This window comes from Scheffersomyces xylosifermentans (assembly GCF_036884685.1).
Source record: "Scheffersomyces xylosifermentans strain CBS 12540 chromosome Unknown RJT20scaffold_6, whole genome shotgun sequence".
Classification (NCBI taxonomy): domain Eukaryota; kingdom Fungi; phylum Ascomycota; class Pichiomycetes; order Serinales; family Debaryomycetaceae; genus Scheffersomyces; species Scheffersomyces xylosifermentans.
Window position 1 is genome coordinate 193,319 of NW_027042944.1, and position 14,731 is coordinate 208,049.

A 14,731-nucleotide genomic window follows, 5' to 3' on the forward strand; every position below is an offset into this window, starting at 1 on the left:
GACACAGACACACACAAAGACAAAACAAACTGGACATTAGGGTCCAACAAGGGCTCCAGCCCTAACAGACATCACTCTACACGTGACTCACACACCCTCACCATCCACACACACCACCTCAGCACTTTGTCACATAAATTTTTCCCAGTTTGTCGCCAGTTACCCGGACATCGCTCTCACCACCAAAATTTTCTTTTATTTGTTAGCACAACTGAAACCGCACCCGTCCTGCACCGAGCCCCGCTACTGAAAAATTCCTCGATGCTCACTACCACTGCTTTGTAGTGCGAGAAAGAGCCAAAAGCAAAAATTTGTCTACTTGAAAATTATTCATAGACGGATTTTATAGCGTATACAATTGGATATCAACAGTCAATAAGTATGTGATAATAGAGAGAAAGAGAAGGATGCAAAGCAGGAGAGACATGAGAAGTTGGGATTGAACTCAGTTTCAACGGAGAGAAACGAGTCGTTTGAAAAATTTTACCAGTGGTGATGAAGAGGTTCAAAGGAAGTGAAAAAAATGATGAAAAGACGACGATGATGAGGACGATTGGAAGGAGAAAACGTCGAAGTCGAGGTCGGATGGAAAGAAAACCAGTCATAGAAGGAGTTTTCAATCGTAGCATGAGGGAATACTTGGAAAAAGTACAGAAAGAATCGTAGAATATGTTTAAGATGGGCATCCATCAGTCCTTCAGTGAATCAGACGTTTGTCTTAGTAGAGCCATGTTCCCATTGGTGAAAAGTAATGAAAAAAATTCCACCAAGAAGTATACCATCAGAGATAAGGAATATCAATACCCCAGTAACCCTTAAAATCGTCATCGGTCCCGTCGTCGTAATCGAGATCGCTACTTCCTTGCCAATACCTCATATTTCAACTGCTTTGCACCATTAACCATTAATAACCATGTGAATAATTACTAACCCTTCCCCCAGAAATGTCTAGATTAAACGAATATCAAGTTATCGGTCGTCGTCTTCCAACGGATTCTGTTCCAGAACCAAAGTTGTACCGTATGAGAATTTTTGCTCCAAACACTGTTGTTGCCAAGTCTCGTTACTGGTACTTCTTGCAAAAGTTACACAAGGTCAAGAAGGCTTCTGGTGAAATCGTTTCCGTCAACGTCATCTCGGAGTCTCGTCCAACCAAGGTCAAGACCTTCGGTATCTGGATCAGATACGACTCCAGATCTGGTATCCACAACATGTACAAGGAATACAGAGACGTTACCAGAGTCGGAGCCGTTGAGACCATGTACCAAGACTTGGCTGCTAGACACAGAGCTAGATTTAGATCTATCCACATCTTGAAGGTTGTCGAATTGGAGAAGACCGACGATGTCAAGAGACAATACGTCAAGCAATACTTGTCCAAGGACTTGAAATTCCCATTGCCACACAGAGTGCAAAAGAACACCAAGTTATTCCAAGCTCATGCTCCAACTACTTTCTACTAAGCGATTTATTGTTTAATGGTCATCTAAAGTAGTTCATTTAATTATAAAAATCTATATTTGCTGGTTGTAATTTTAAACGGTTGTTGTTATTGAAGTTCTTGACCGAATTGGATATAATTTACTTTCAAACTCTTATATATATTAAGAATATATGTGAATTTGTATAAGGTGTGGTAGTGGTAGTAGAGAAGTTGTAGAAGTTATGGTAGAAGAGATGTAAGTTGAAAGAATGCTAGAAGAAGAAGTGTTAGTAGAAGGAATGCTAGAAGTAACATATTTGAAGTAGTAGTAGTAGTAGTAGTAGTAGCAATAGTGGAAGTAACATATTAGAAGTAATAGTAGTGATAATAGTTGAAGTAGTAGTGGAATTAGTAGCGGAAGTAGTAGTGACAGAAGTAGTAGTGGAGGTAGTGGAAGTAAGTGGAAGTAGTGAAAGAAGTAGTGACAGAACTAATAGCGAAAAGAACTAACAGTGAAGAGAAGTACTAATGAGAACTAATTTTCATATTAATAGTGATACAGTTTGGTGGAAGTGATGGTTGATCCCATTTGTTGGTCATGATAGTTCATACGGTGAATTGAATAGAGATCAGACTTTCTATGAAGGTGTCAAATGTATATATCAATGAAAGTGACGATGTCACAGTGCATATCGACTAAGATGCCATTGTAGATATCAATGAAGGTGAAGTTGTCAATGTATAATCAATGGAGATGACGATATCAATATAGTTCAATGAAGTAGTCAATGAAGTTATCAATGAAGTTATCAATGTCAATGTAATTATCAGCATCAAGATAGATATCAATGTAGATATCAACATATCATCGGAAATTTCACCATTGTTATCATTGTAGATTTTAAATAGACATACAAGACTTAGAGAGATACGACGCTTCTACAGACACGACTTCTACAGAGTTACCAGTCTTATAATCATATTTCCATAGAAGAACAGAATGTAATATCCTACTACAAGTTCATTGAAACTAACTTCTCCCTTGTGACAGGCTTCATGAAGTACAATAGGTAGTATCACACTCCAATCCCATTGGCACTTCTCTAGGAGATATGCTTCACTACTTCGTATCAGTATCATTACTTCATATCATTACTGGCCATTCGTTATTCCATATTCTATAGTTCATAAACGCAGTCTTCTTAGCCCGTATCACATCATTCCCTTGCAATTCTAAGAGGTCTTGTTTCTTTAACAATTCTGTCTTTAAGCTTCTGTCTTTTAACTCCTTCGTAACTTTATTCGTAGCTCTTCTTTATTACTCTTCTTTATTATCATACGTCTTCATAATTCTTTCTCTATTGTCATACCCCTTCACATCACCTCTTCATACCTCTTCTTCATACCTCTTCTTCTCAACTCCTCTTCATTCACACCGCTTCACAACCACGCCACACTCCACCAACACCAAACTACCAACAATGCAACACTTGCAGCCAAAAATCGTCCTCCTCCACACCTTTTCCGCTCCTGATCCCAGTTGCTCACGGCGCCTCCACTCTCGGGATTTTTCAAATTCCACCAATCTGCCACCTGCACTAAACGGATTGCCATATTATAACCAAAATCGGTGCTGTGTTGTTGGTTCTTTCTCCCTTATCTACTAGTAATTATCGACTGCTTGATTCGATAAGACATAGGCTAGTTCCTCCAGTAAAGTATTCATCCAACAACTACCTTCAAATTCACATTTTCGCCCATGTCTTACGGAGCTAAGGGCGCAGAGAGACTCGCCAACAAGACTATTCTCATCACCGGTGCTTCTGCCGGTATCGGGTTGGCCACAGCCAAAGAAATCGCTGATGCTGCCAATGGTAACGTCAAGTTGGTGTTGACCGCCAGAAGAAAGGAGAAATTAGACCAATTGGCCGAGGAATTGAAGAAATCGTTCCCCAATATCAAGGTTCTTGCTGCTTCTTTGGATGTTTCCAAGGTCGAAACCATCCCTGGGTTCGTTAAGGATTTACCAAAAGAGTTCGCTGATATCGATGTTTTGATCAACAACGCCGGCTTGGCTTTGGGAAGAGATCCAATTGGTGAAATCTTGCAAGAGGACATCAACGGAATGTTCCAAACCAACGTCTTGGGACTTATCAACTTGACCCAAGCCGTTCTTCCTATTCTTAAGGCCAAGAACTCGGGTGATATCGTTAATTTGGGCTCAATTGCTGGTAGAGACCCATACCCGGGTGGAGGTATCTATTGTGCCACCAAGGCTGCTGTTAAGTCGTTCTCCCATGTCTTGAGAAAGGAGTTGATCAACACTAAGATCAGAGTTCTTGAAGTGGATCCTGGTAACGTAGAAACCGATTTCAGTATCACTCGTTTCAAGAACGATGTCGAGAAAGCCAAGGCTGTTTATGCCAACACCGAGCCTTTAGTTGCCGAGGACATTGCCGAGATCATTGTCTTTGGTATTACCAGGAAGCAGAACACTGTTATTGCCGAAACTTTGGTGTTTTCCACCAACCAAGCCAGTGCATCTCATTTGTACAGAAATGAAGAGAAGAAGTAGGGACTGGAACCCTGAGAAATCGAGACTAGAGAGTAGTAAAGAAGGGAGAGGAAACTACTATTCGACTCCGTATCAGTTCGGTCATGGGCTATAAGAAATAGAGGGAAAGAAATAGATTTTTCACTGGAATAATAGCATTAATATTGAATTTCAGTGATGGTATTGTTCCAATGACTATGAATAGACAAGAAATACTAGAGACTTCCAAATGTAAAATGTAATATGTTATAAACAATAATTTTCTATTCACTTCCCATGAGATCTACAAATATAGTAGATAATCATTTCACCCAATAATTCTCCATAAACTTACCATTAACCTTCCATCACCTCTCCATCGTTCATTATACCACATGAAAACTAGAAACAATACCAGTTTTTATACCAAAAAACCCCAATTTTTGCCTGAATAATCGGTCTCCCATCATCCTCTCACCTCCCAGACTATCACCACCTAACCACATCCCACTCCATTACCTTCTTAACATCTTGTTTCCCTCCGATCTCTCCACCATATAATCGTATATCCGAATCTCAAGCCACACTAAATTTTTCACCCTCGGAGTTGGGCTCGCGGGATTACCCATTAAACCACTCTATAGTCCCATCTATCTCTACCAAGAAATACAGAAAAACTCCCAAAAAACAGTAAAATATACTCTTCTCACCAGTATCATCACAACCATACCACTTAACCCCAATTTACCCCCCTAAAATAACCCTATAACTCACCCTTGACCCCAATCACCTAATCCGCACCGTTTATGACAAACCCACCAGATCCGAATCCTCGGATCTCCAAATCCAGCTCGGGTCGGTGAAAAATGAAATATGGGGATCTTTACGAGTTTATACCTCTTCTTCTTTAGCCATTGAATCGGTAATTTGTATGGTAAGAGAGTGAAATTTTGCACTCAGAAGATACACATTCAAGCCAGGTTTCATAGGTCACCGATTTTTCACGATTTTTCACGATTTTTCATTGCTTTAACCATGTCATTCGGAAAGAAAGCCGCCGAAAGACTCGCCAATAAGATCATCTTGATCACAGGTGCTTCCTCCGGTATTGGAGAAGCTACCGCCAGAGAAATTGCACTGGCTGCAAACGGTAACATCAGCTTGATTCTTACCGCTAGAAGACAAGACCGTTTATCGAAGGTCCAGGACTCGTTGCTTAAGGATTTCCCTTCGCTTAAGATCCATTCTGCTATCTTCGATGTGACCAAGAAAGAAGGAATTAAACCATTCATTAGTGGGTTACCAAAGGACTTTGCTGACATCGACGTGTTGATCAACAACGCAGGAAAGGCTTTGGGAAAGGCTAATGTCGGTGAAATTGAAGACGAGGACATCGACGGAATGTTCCAAACCAACGTCTTGGGACTTATCAACTTGACTCAGGCAGTTCTTCCTATCTTCAAGGCCAAGAACTCGGGAGATATCGTCAACATTGGTTCTATTGCTGGTAGAGACCCATACCCAGGTGGAGCCATTTACTGTGCTTCGAAGGCTGCTGTTAAATTCTTCTCCCACTCTCTTAGAAAGGAATTGATCAACACCAAGATCAGAGTTCTTGAAGTGGACCCAGGTGCTGTTTTAACCGAGTTTTCTTTGGTTCGTTTCAAGGGAGACCAATCTCAAGCAGACTCTGTCTACGAAGGAACCACGCCATTGGGTCCTGAGGATATTGCTGAGGTCATTGTGTTCGGTCTCACCAGAAAGCAAAACACTGTCATTGCTGAGACCTTGGTCTTCCCACAACACCAAGCTTCTGCTTCTCATGTCTACAAGGCTCCAAAGAAGGAGTAGATCTTCTCTCCACGGCTTTAAATGGCCAAGAGCCATTTCAATGAGATCAATGTTCTGTAATCGTCTTTCTTGGTGATCATTTGATTCTGTAGTGATCATTTGATTCGTATGTATCTGACCTTATTCTAAAGTACAGTTCTATCCTAAATTTATAACATGTTTGTCCAATATCAGGTTTCTATTATTGTCCTTCTGTAGACTATCCCCAGCTATTCCATACTGAAAGAAGACTTCTTTGGACCCATTTCAGAAGTTCAAAACTTTTTAGAAGCTCAATACTTTTCAGAAGCTCAATTGTTCTAATGTCTTGGTCAACTTAGCAGCTCCATCGACGGCAGTATTATTATCTATGGAGATCTTAGCTCTATCCACTTCCAAACCGGCAAGAAGCATACAAGCCTTACATATTCTGTTGGAGGATAAGTATCCACACTTTTCACATCTGTTACCGTCCTTGAACTCAGTCTTTCTCTTTAACGAAACAGAACCATCTGCGTTGACTTCGCTCTCCTCTGGAGTCGCCACATTCTTCCTATTCTTCTTATACAGAGTAGTGGTCTTCTTCTTCTTTGGTGCCAAAACCAAGTGCTCTCCACTGTAAATGATATCCATGATACAAGATGGCCTTATTGCTTCTAATGACTTCAACAATTCTCTTGCAGTTCCTCTGAAAGCTTCTGGAGCATAAGTACACTCCGTGGAGAAGTAGTCAAGCTTCTTATAATGGGCATATAGCACGATTTCCTTCTGATATGTGTATTTGAAAGGTTTTGATCTCTTGATAGGAGATCCTGCTGATTGGGTCAAGATAGTACAAGACTTCTCTAATCTTGCCGTATCTCCTCTTAACAAGTTCATTAAGACGGTTTCTGCCATGTCATCTGCATTGTGACCTGTTACTACGTGGTTTATACCCAATTTGGCAGCTCCTCTATCCAAAGCTTGTCTTCTTAAAACACCACAATAGGTACATGATGATCTGATACCAGCACACGATACAATTTCATCCATGGTCCAGTTATACAAGTCTCTGTAAGAGATGATTTCCAAGGGCATATCATATTGCACCTGGTTTCTCTTCACCGTAGCCAAAGAATCGTCTCTGTAGCCCTTGATACCTTCATCAATGGACAATAGCACCAACTCCAATCCATAGTTATATCTTTCATTCAATGTTTTCAATACTGAAGCAAGCACCGTAGAATCCTTACCTCCGGACGCTCCAATGGCCACTTTGTCACCAGATTTGAAGAGCTCGGCATCTACAATCGTGTGGTGGATTTCTGTCTCGAAAACCTTGTAGAAACACTCTTTACACAACTTCTGGAGGTTCTTGGGTCTCTTCATCACTGCCTTTCTTGAGTGACAAAGCTCACAGAGGGCAGTTAATTTGACCTTTTTTGGCTTAATTTCCGTCATTTGTTTTTTGATACAACAATACTAGACCTAGCTATATACCTTTCTATCTACTTTATACTCAATATAGCACCAAACTCTCTGTAATAGATACAACTTCTCTCCTCTATTCATCATGACTAACCATTCCAAAAGATGCCTGCAAAAAAAAAAAAAAAAAAAAAATTGACGCCGCGGAACGTGCGGCTCAGTTCCCATACTTAATCATAAGAAAAAAGCAATTTGGGCATTTTTAAAATGCTGCATTTTGAAGACAGTTTATGATTTTGCAATCATTATTTGGGTTGTTAGTGATATATGGTTTGATTTGAGTGATAATAGGTTAGGAGGGATTATAGAAGAGATGATATGTGAATGCGGTAAGATATGAAAGAGAGGGGGCGGTGACGGGTGAACGGGTGAATAATCTTAACTGGGGAAAACAATATTTACTAGAATGAATTAGAGTTGCAAGAGATAATAAAGAAGAAAGAAGATATAGATGAGTATGAGAGTATATATCCAAAGGGCCGTGAAGATTCGGTAGCGATATATGGAAAGTTAAGTTGAGGAGAGAAAAAATTCAAGAAAGAATTAGCCTTTGAACGTGGAAGAAAGCAAATCAGCTTTGTAGTATAATCCAGTCATGGAAAATGGAACCTATATTGTACAGTTATGCCATTAATGAATATATGCATTAATGTACCCTGTAATGACAATTCGTACATTATGAAGTAACAGTGCTTTTCTCTCCCATGAGACATCATAAATCATGGCTATCTACAGCTCAACTTCGTCACTACTGGTGTATACTAGTGCATTAAGAAAAAGCTATAAAGTATATACGGCAGTCACTGGGGAAGCGACTAAACAAGAACAAAATCAGTGTATATTTTGTTAAGGTCACATGGCACATGGGCAAAGAAATATTGGAATGATAACCCTTGGTGGCCAAGAGTCCAAAGACGACGCTATATACTAGCACTGATTGGTCTCTTCCTCACGCTAACGCATGTGCCTTAATGCAAATATTCCATGCTAAGCTGGAGCGTAGTTTACAAGACATGACAAGGTTAGACCAGCTAAGAAAACTGTATAATCACAGCTACCTAAGTGGAATTTTATTCATATGGATTTGAGTCAGTACCACGAAAATCTAGGCAGTAGCCTGGAATTCGTCGTTGTTGGCATTAACATTAGCGTATCTAAACTTACTGCTCTCTTCTTGGAGCAATTCCTTCTGTTGTTGCTGCTGTTGCTGCTGTTGTTGTGGTTGCTTCTTACCGTAACCGTTAGAAGAGGTCTTCTCGTTCTTCTCGGTCAACAAACCAACCTTTTCATTCATGACGATAGCCAACTCTTGCAATCTGGATCTTTGTGGCTCAGTGTTGCTGAAGTAAATGAATGACTTGCTTTCATCGAAAGCACCACCAATCTCGTTAGACTCAAGCATCTTCTCTAAAATGGAAGCAACCTTGTCGTTTTCAAGGGAGAAAATCTTAGACAACTTAGCGACAGATAACTTGGAGAAGATGGCCTTGTAGGTGAAAATGTAGGTTCTCAAACCTTCGACTTGCAATTGGTTCTTCAACATAGCCAACAACTCGTCATTATCAGGCACTAACTTCCAGATCTTGATAGAAGATAACAACTCGTATGATTTAGCCCAATCACCCTTTTGTAAAGCGAGGGAGGCATGCACAATATGGTCCTTGATACTCTCTGGTGGTCCGGTGAAGAATTGTCTGTCATGGAACTCCAACTTACTCTTGAAAGATTTTATGGAGGACTTACGCTTGTTTTCCTTGGCATTGGTAGAGGCGGCAGCCAAGATTGGGATTTCGATTAACAAAGACGAGGTCATATAGACACAGTCAAGTAATTCCAAATTTATGTGCTGGTGGAAAGGCAAGAGCTTTTGCTTCTCGAGGGTTGTGGCTTGGTTAGGGTACTTGGAGTTGAAACCTTGACCAAGTAACTCCTTAGATCTTTGGGAGTTGACGACCTCGTTCAAGATCTTGTGTGATTCTTCAATGGCACCGTTTCTGAAGGCACTCAAACCCAACTGAACAATGGCTCTGTTGTATTGAACCTGTAAGCTGGACTCGGCGTGGTTGATACCGTTGTAGATTGGGGTGTTGGTGAATAATTCTTTTGCTTTGGCGTAGTGGTTGTTGACGGCATAGTAGTACACAGAGAACAACAAAGCGTACTTACCATAAACGTTGTTTCTGTGCTTCTTCAAGAAGGCACTTAAACCATCAATAGTTTCTGCTGGAGCAGAGTTCTTGGAAACGATGGTAGAGTCACCCTTGATGTTCTTCCAGGCTTCGGCCTCGTTAGCGATAATCAATTGATCTGGCTTGTAGTAAATGTGCTCCAATCTTCTGACGACAATTCTGGCCAATTGCTCCACGGAGTACTTGGACTGTTCAGGGGTTATGTCTTCAATGTATGATTGGGCTCTGACAATTAATGTGTAGATGCTAGACTCGTCCTTCAATCTCTCGACGTAGTCGGTAGAGTGAGGGTCGGTGTTCTGTAAAGATCTGGTGAACTCGTCATCCAAACGGTCGATTAAAGAGGTTATAGAACCAAAGATTACCTTCACGCCTTCAGCGTTTGGAGTTGGCTCGATGTCAATATCGTCAGTGGTGGAACCCAACTCAGATAATTGGTAAGTAGACTTGTGAGTTTCCAAAACTTCAAGAAGGGAGTTCAAGTCGGCTTCGTTCTTCTTCCAAAGTTCTACAGGCATGAAAGTCTGGTTGGCCGAAGCATCGAAACGGATAGACAACAACATCTGGTAGATAGAAACCAAGTCAAAGGCGCCCTTGTTGAGGTTGTTGCTCAATAAAGTTTCAAGAGTTTCAATTTGTTCGTATTTGTCGATGTTCTTCTTACCACGGGTCTCAGCGATTTGCTTCAAAGTAGCGAAAACGGGGCTCAATACTCTACCGTTGTTGCTCAATGTTTCTTCAACCTGTTGTACTGACTTTGCAGGGGTAACGTCTACGGACTCTTCTCTGTCGAATAAGTCTGGTTGTTCTCTGAAAAGATCATATTGTGCCTGGTATTCCTTGATTTGCTTTCTGACTCTTTGCTTAGTAGTGTTTAAGGCCTTTGCTTCGGCGGCATTCAACGACTTCTCTGACTTCTCGTTTTCTTGAGTAGCATTGATGTAGTCTTCCAATCCAGCCAAGCACTTGATGTAGGAGTTAGGTACATTGACGTTCTGTTGTCCAGCTCTGACCAAATAACGGGCCAACTTATCGGATTCAGACAAAACTACGGTCCAGGTATTACTTCTCTTGGCGACGTTGATGGCCTCGATGGCTTGGTTCATGTCATCGAGTAACTTGTCCTTAGCGGACTTGACGACTTTTCTTCCTTCGTCTTCACTTTCAGATTCGGAATCCGAACCTTTCATAAAGGCGTTTTTCTTGACCGACTTCTTCAAGAAGTAGGCAGGGCCTGTAGGACGGCCGTCAGAGTCTGAGTCGCTGGAATCGGAGTCTGAATCGTCGTCGTTGTCGAATTCCAGGTCGTCAGAAGAGACATCTTGGTCGTCTTCCGAGGACGATACCAACTCTTCTTCTGACGAGCTCAACAAGTCCTCTTCTTCCGAGGACGACTCGGAGTTGTAGCCTGAAACAAAGAAACGGGACATTGTTGTATGAGGCGATTTCTAGCTATGTTGGCTAACAAAGATAGTGACAGTAGAGAGATGTAATGGTTGAATTATAGACGCCAACTACTGTGAATCAAATTTTCCAACGATGGCGGTAAAAAAAATTTGTTCGTGTGCGGACGGGGAGTTACGCAGGTGTGCTGGAGATTACGAGCGAGCGAACGACCGAACGACCGAACGAAGGAGCGATAGCGACTGAGTGAGGGAGTGAGTGAGTGAGAGTGTATTCTGAGTGAAGGAGCGATCGAAGGAGCGGTAGCGACTGAGGGAGTAGTGTGGTTAGTGAGTGAGTGAAAAGCGAGCGAAGGAGCGATAGCGACCGAGGGAGTGTGGTTAGTGAGGCTTCTGAGTGAGTGAGTGAGCGAGAAAGAGAGTATTCTGAGTGAGTGAGTGAGTTAGTGAGTAAGTGAGTGAGTAAGTGAGTGAGTAAGTGAGTAAGTAATGTAGTTAGTGAGTAAGTGAGTAAGTAATGTAGTTAGTGAGTGAGTGAGTGAGTGAGTGAGTGAGTGAGTGAAACTGACTATGGTTAATGAAAAGAGACTGAGACTGACTGACTGACTGACTGACTGACTGAATGATTCAGTAAAGTTCTGTTAGTCAGGAATAAATAAAGTGCTTTCAATTTTAATTCAAACTTCCAGCTTGAATTGGTTCTTACTAATCACAAGAAATAATTCAAACCTACAACATGTTGTACTACATGCTAATTGCTTGAAGGGTGTTGAACTTATTGGGGTTTAAGAATAATCAATTGTCTACTGTATACCTTAAAAAAGATATAATATAGTGACTGAGAAAGAGTAACATGATAGATACTGACAAAAACTTGCAAATTTATATATAATTAGTGATGGAGGGACTAAATGGAAGAGCTGAACTGATATACGAGACGAATACCATTGAAAGGGATATATAAAAACCATGAATAGTATGCCATGAACCAAGGGTGATTAGTGGAAGTAGAAAAAGTGGCTGCAAAATTAAAAGCGACTAAGTAAAGTGACTGAGTAAAGGAGCGATAGCGACTGAACGAAGAGTGATATTAATGAAGATGAAACTGAGTGACGAAGTGATACCAATATCTGTTTCTGTTGATAAGAAATAGAAGTGAAAGTTACACTGAATGAAAAGTGGAAATAGAACAGTGTAGCTAACTGAGGGACTGCTCTACGAAGTAAGACATGAACATTGACATAATGAAAACTTTCTGGGAGAAAGGGAATGCTCAATGGTCAATAATAACCAAATTCCAGTGAGACCCACCTGAGACTGAGTAACGAAGCAATAGCTACTCAACAAATGACCATATATTGTTAAATAGTGAAGATAAAATGAAATTTCATGTGGTTGCAAAAAGTTGATCCAGTGTCTCATACGAAGTAGTGAATGAATGTGTGTGGTTATGAAAGTACAATGTGCTGCAACAATGGCTGCGAAATAAGAGAAGACTTTAAATGGCAGAAGAAGCGGCACAATGAGGTGAGTGAAAGACTTGAACGGTAGAAGGCATGTTTGTATCTTAGTTAGGAATATTAAATTGTCTTATATGGTTGGTCTTCAGAGTGTACTTATATATTTACTTCTACTTTCTTTATTTTATGTTTTCTACTACTGTCTATCTCTCCATTCGTATACGGAGAGCAGAAAAAGCGACATCGTTAGAATGGGAAGTGATATACCAATTGAATAGGATAGATAGTGGATATACTCTCATTTGACTTCCTACACAATTACTAGCTTCAAAACTATTTCCTTATAAGCATAATTCTGGAAGAAAACATGACTCATATTGAGATTAAAAAGTTTAGCTAAATTGTATCTTTACAATTCTCTATAAATGCAATAAACCTCTCCTATCGACTCTTGTACGACTGCATCCCCACCCCATCTAATTATCCAATTTATAGCTCCTCACCCTCAGGAACTTAAATGGCTTCTCGTTGCGTAGCGAAAACTCAGTCTCTTCTCCCTCTCTATCATCGTCCTCAGACGTCTTCTTTCTAATGGCATATGACCTCAGCCATGCTAACTTATTGTGTTTGAAAACTCCCCCAAGAGACTTGATCTGGAAGTTGTAATGGAAGTTGTAGTAAGGAACAGATCCGTTCTTTATCTCTATGGAAACCTCGCCGTTACTTGATACTGTCCATGTACCACGATACATCCGGTGATCCTCCTTCACTGGCGCTTGAGATGAAGGATCAGCTACAGCTCCTGATATATTCCCCAGTGAGTTCTCTTTCAGAAGGTGTGGTATCACCCTATTAGGTTCCAATGAAGACAATACCTTAACACAAGTTCCATCGGGATAGAATCTAATGTATCTGTAGTATGTTATCGTTCTCACTGGATTAGCCATGCTATTGGAAAACTCGGCTTTTCCACCCTCACTATAGTAGTTTACTACACTGATATAACAGCCTAGAAATTTCACAAATGGTCTATGGTTCAACATGTACTTCCATGAATCCTTGAATTGTGGGAGTATCTTAAGCTGGTCTCTGGGTATGGGCAATGCATCGTAGTCTATGTTTTGTCCCAACGGCATATTATCCAAAAACAATTTGTTTTCCTCATAAACTTGATTGGCATATACCAAGTATGCCAATTGTCTCCATATGTCAGAAGACCCAAAGCCTAGGTAAGCATGCTTCTTACATGTGATTGAGAATTTGAACCAAGACTCTGGCGATGAAATTAGTAGTACTTCAAGGATATGGATCCAGATATCATTTGGTAAATGAGTCAACGGAGAAACCGGCTTCACATCAGCAAACTTTTCTTCGTTGTCTACACCTAAATTGGCAAACTTGATAGTTAGGAGGTCATCATGATGCTCCGGATTATTAGGATCCGGGGCGTGGGCTTCTTCATTGCGAAACGACTCCAACAAATCATCGACGTTGATCTTCCGGATCACGTCTTCGTCGAGTTTCTTTAGAGTATTCTTCCCTCCTTCTTGTTTCAACTTATTTGCAGCATGAGGAACTTTCATTTGACGGTACAATACATCGACACGGTCATTGAGTCTGAACGCTTTTCTATAGTATTCCACTGCATCGGACATCAGTCCGTGTGATTCCTTTTCAATTGCCTTTTCGAAGAAGGCGATAGCTTCGTGGTCATTCTCTGAAATAGTCAGATCATTATCCGTGGAAGTAGAAGCATGGTCTGTTGAGGAGGAGATATGAGATCCAAGAATCGAGGTTCCTCCGCTCATATTGGGTGAATGCAAATATTAAAGGTTATTTGGAATGAATTATTGATGATTTCAATAATAAAATCGTCTCTATGAATCCTTATCTATAACGTGATGTCACAGGGGATAGCGAATAACTAATTGTCTTCCAATGCCTCTTGATTTCTATGATGCTGATAAACGAGAACAACAAAAGGTGAAATCTGTCAATTTGTAATGTTCTTTCTATTCAAGATGATTACAAGTAATGATAAATGCTCACTCTATCTATGCAACTAGATTCTTATTTGTATGCCTTTTGATTCGTTTTCTAATGCTTTTATTGTATCTCCACACTATTCAATAACTCACGGTGAAGAGTAATATGACGTCACTTGTAAGGGTATTCTTATGTTCCTATATTCCGTAATTTCTTTCCCAATCTTCAAACTATGACTTTCTTCTATTGCAATTAATCACAACGACAAACAATTACAACCGCTACAAACCCAATAAACAATAAAAGGAAACTAAAGAAGAAAATATAACATAAACGAATTCTTATCATTATCATCTCTCATCTTTTTTACAACCACAATTTTGCAGCGCTCCCATGTGGTGATTCGGCGGCCGAGTACTGCTTATTAATTTACCGATGGG

The 14,731-nt window shown here is 40.5% G+C and overlaps 6 protein-coding genes across 6 annotated transcripts; 3 read left to right on the forward strand and 3 right to left on the reverse strand. All coding sequences in view use genetic code 12, as the record gives it.

Moving 5' to 3' along the window:
* The first annotated feature begins 815 nt into the window (after window positions 1-815).
* RPL20B (60S ribosomal protein eL20) lies at window positions 816-1,920 on the forward strand. The gene has a single exon (XM_064920506.1). It carries the CDS (start codon window positions 945-947, stop codon window positions 1,461-1,463), a length of 519 nt encoding a protein of 172 aa, XP_064772909.1. The 5' UTR covers window positions 816-944; the 3' UTR covers window positions 1,464-1,920.
* Window positions 1,921-3,182: 1,262 nt separating this feature from the next.
* Window positions 3,183-3,998, forward strand: RJT20DRAFT_135994 (oxidoreductase; the record flags this gene model as incomplete). The annotated part of the gene is made up of 1 exon (XM_064918448.1): window positions 3,183-3,998. One exon carries the CDS (start codon window positions 3,183-3,185, stop codon window positions 3,996-3,998), a length of 816 nt encoding a protein of 271 aa, XP_064772910.1.
* Window positions 3,999-4,991: 993 nt separating this feature from the next.
* Window positions 4,992-5,807, forward strand: RJT20DRAFT_146011 (NADP(+)-dependent dehydrogenase; the record flags this gene model as incomplete). Its single annotated transcript, XM_064918837.1, has 1 exon — window positions 4,992-5,807. One exon carries the CDS (start codon window positions 4,992-4,994, stop codon window positions 5,805-5,807), a length of 816 nt encoding a protein of 271 aa, XP_064772911.1.
* A 77-nt stretch (window positions 5,808-5,884) lies between these two features.
* RJT20DRAFT_129436 (uncharacterized protein) lies at window positions 5,885-7,346 on the reverse strand. The gene has a single exon (XM_064917499.1). It carries the CDS (start codon window positions 7,224-7,226, stop codon window positions 6,090-6,092), a length of 1,137 nt encoding a protein of 378 aa, XP_064772912.1. The 5' UTR covers window positions 7,227-7,346; the 3' UTR covers window positions 5,885-6,089.
* Window positions 7,347-7,975: 629 nt separating this feature from the next.
* Window positions 7,976-10,944, reverse strand: NIP1 (translation initiation factor eIF3 subunit c). Its single transcript, XM_064920507.1, has one exon. The coding sequence runs from the start codon at window positions 10,870-10,872 to the stop codon at window positions 8,359-8,361; it is 2,514 nt and encodes an 837-aa protein (XP_064772913.1). The 5' UTR covers window positions 10,873-10,944; the 3' UTR covers window positions 7,976-8,358.
* Window positions 10,945-12,451: 1,507 nt separating this feature from the next.
* Window positions 12,452-14,590, reverse strand: RJT20DRAFT_150990 (SCF ubiquitin ligase complex subunit). Its single transcript, XM_064919040.1, has one exon. The coding sequence runs from the start codon at window positions 14,111-14,113 to the stop codon at window positions 12,782-12,784; it is 1,332 nt and encodes a 443-aa protein (XP_064772914.1). The 5' UTR covers window positions 14,114-14,590; the 3' UTR covers window positions 12,452-12,781.
* Window positions 14,591-14,731: the final 141 nt, after the last annotated feature.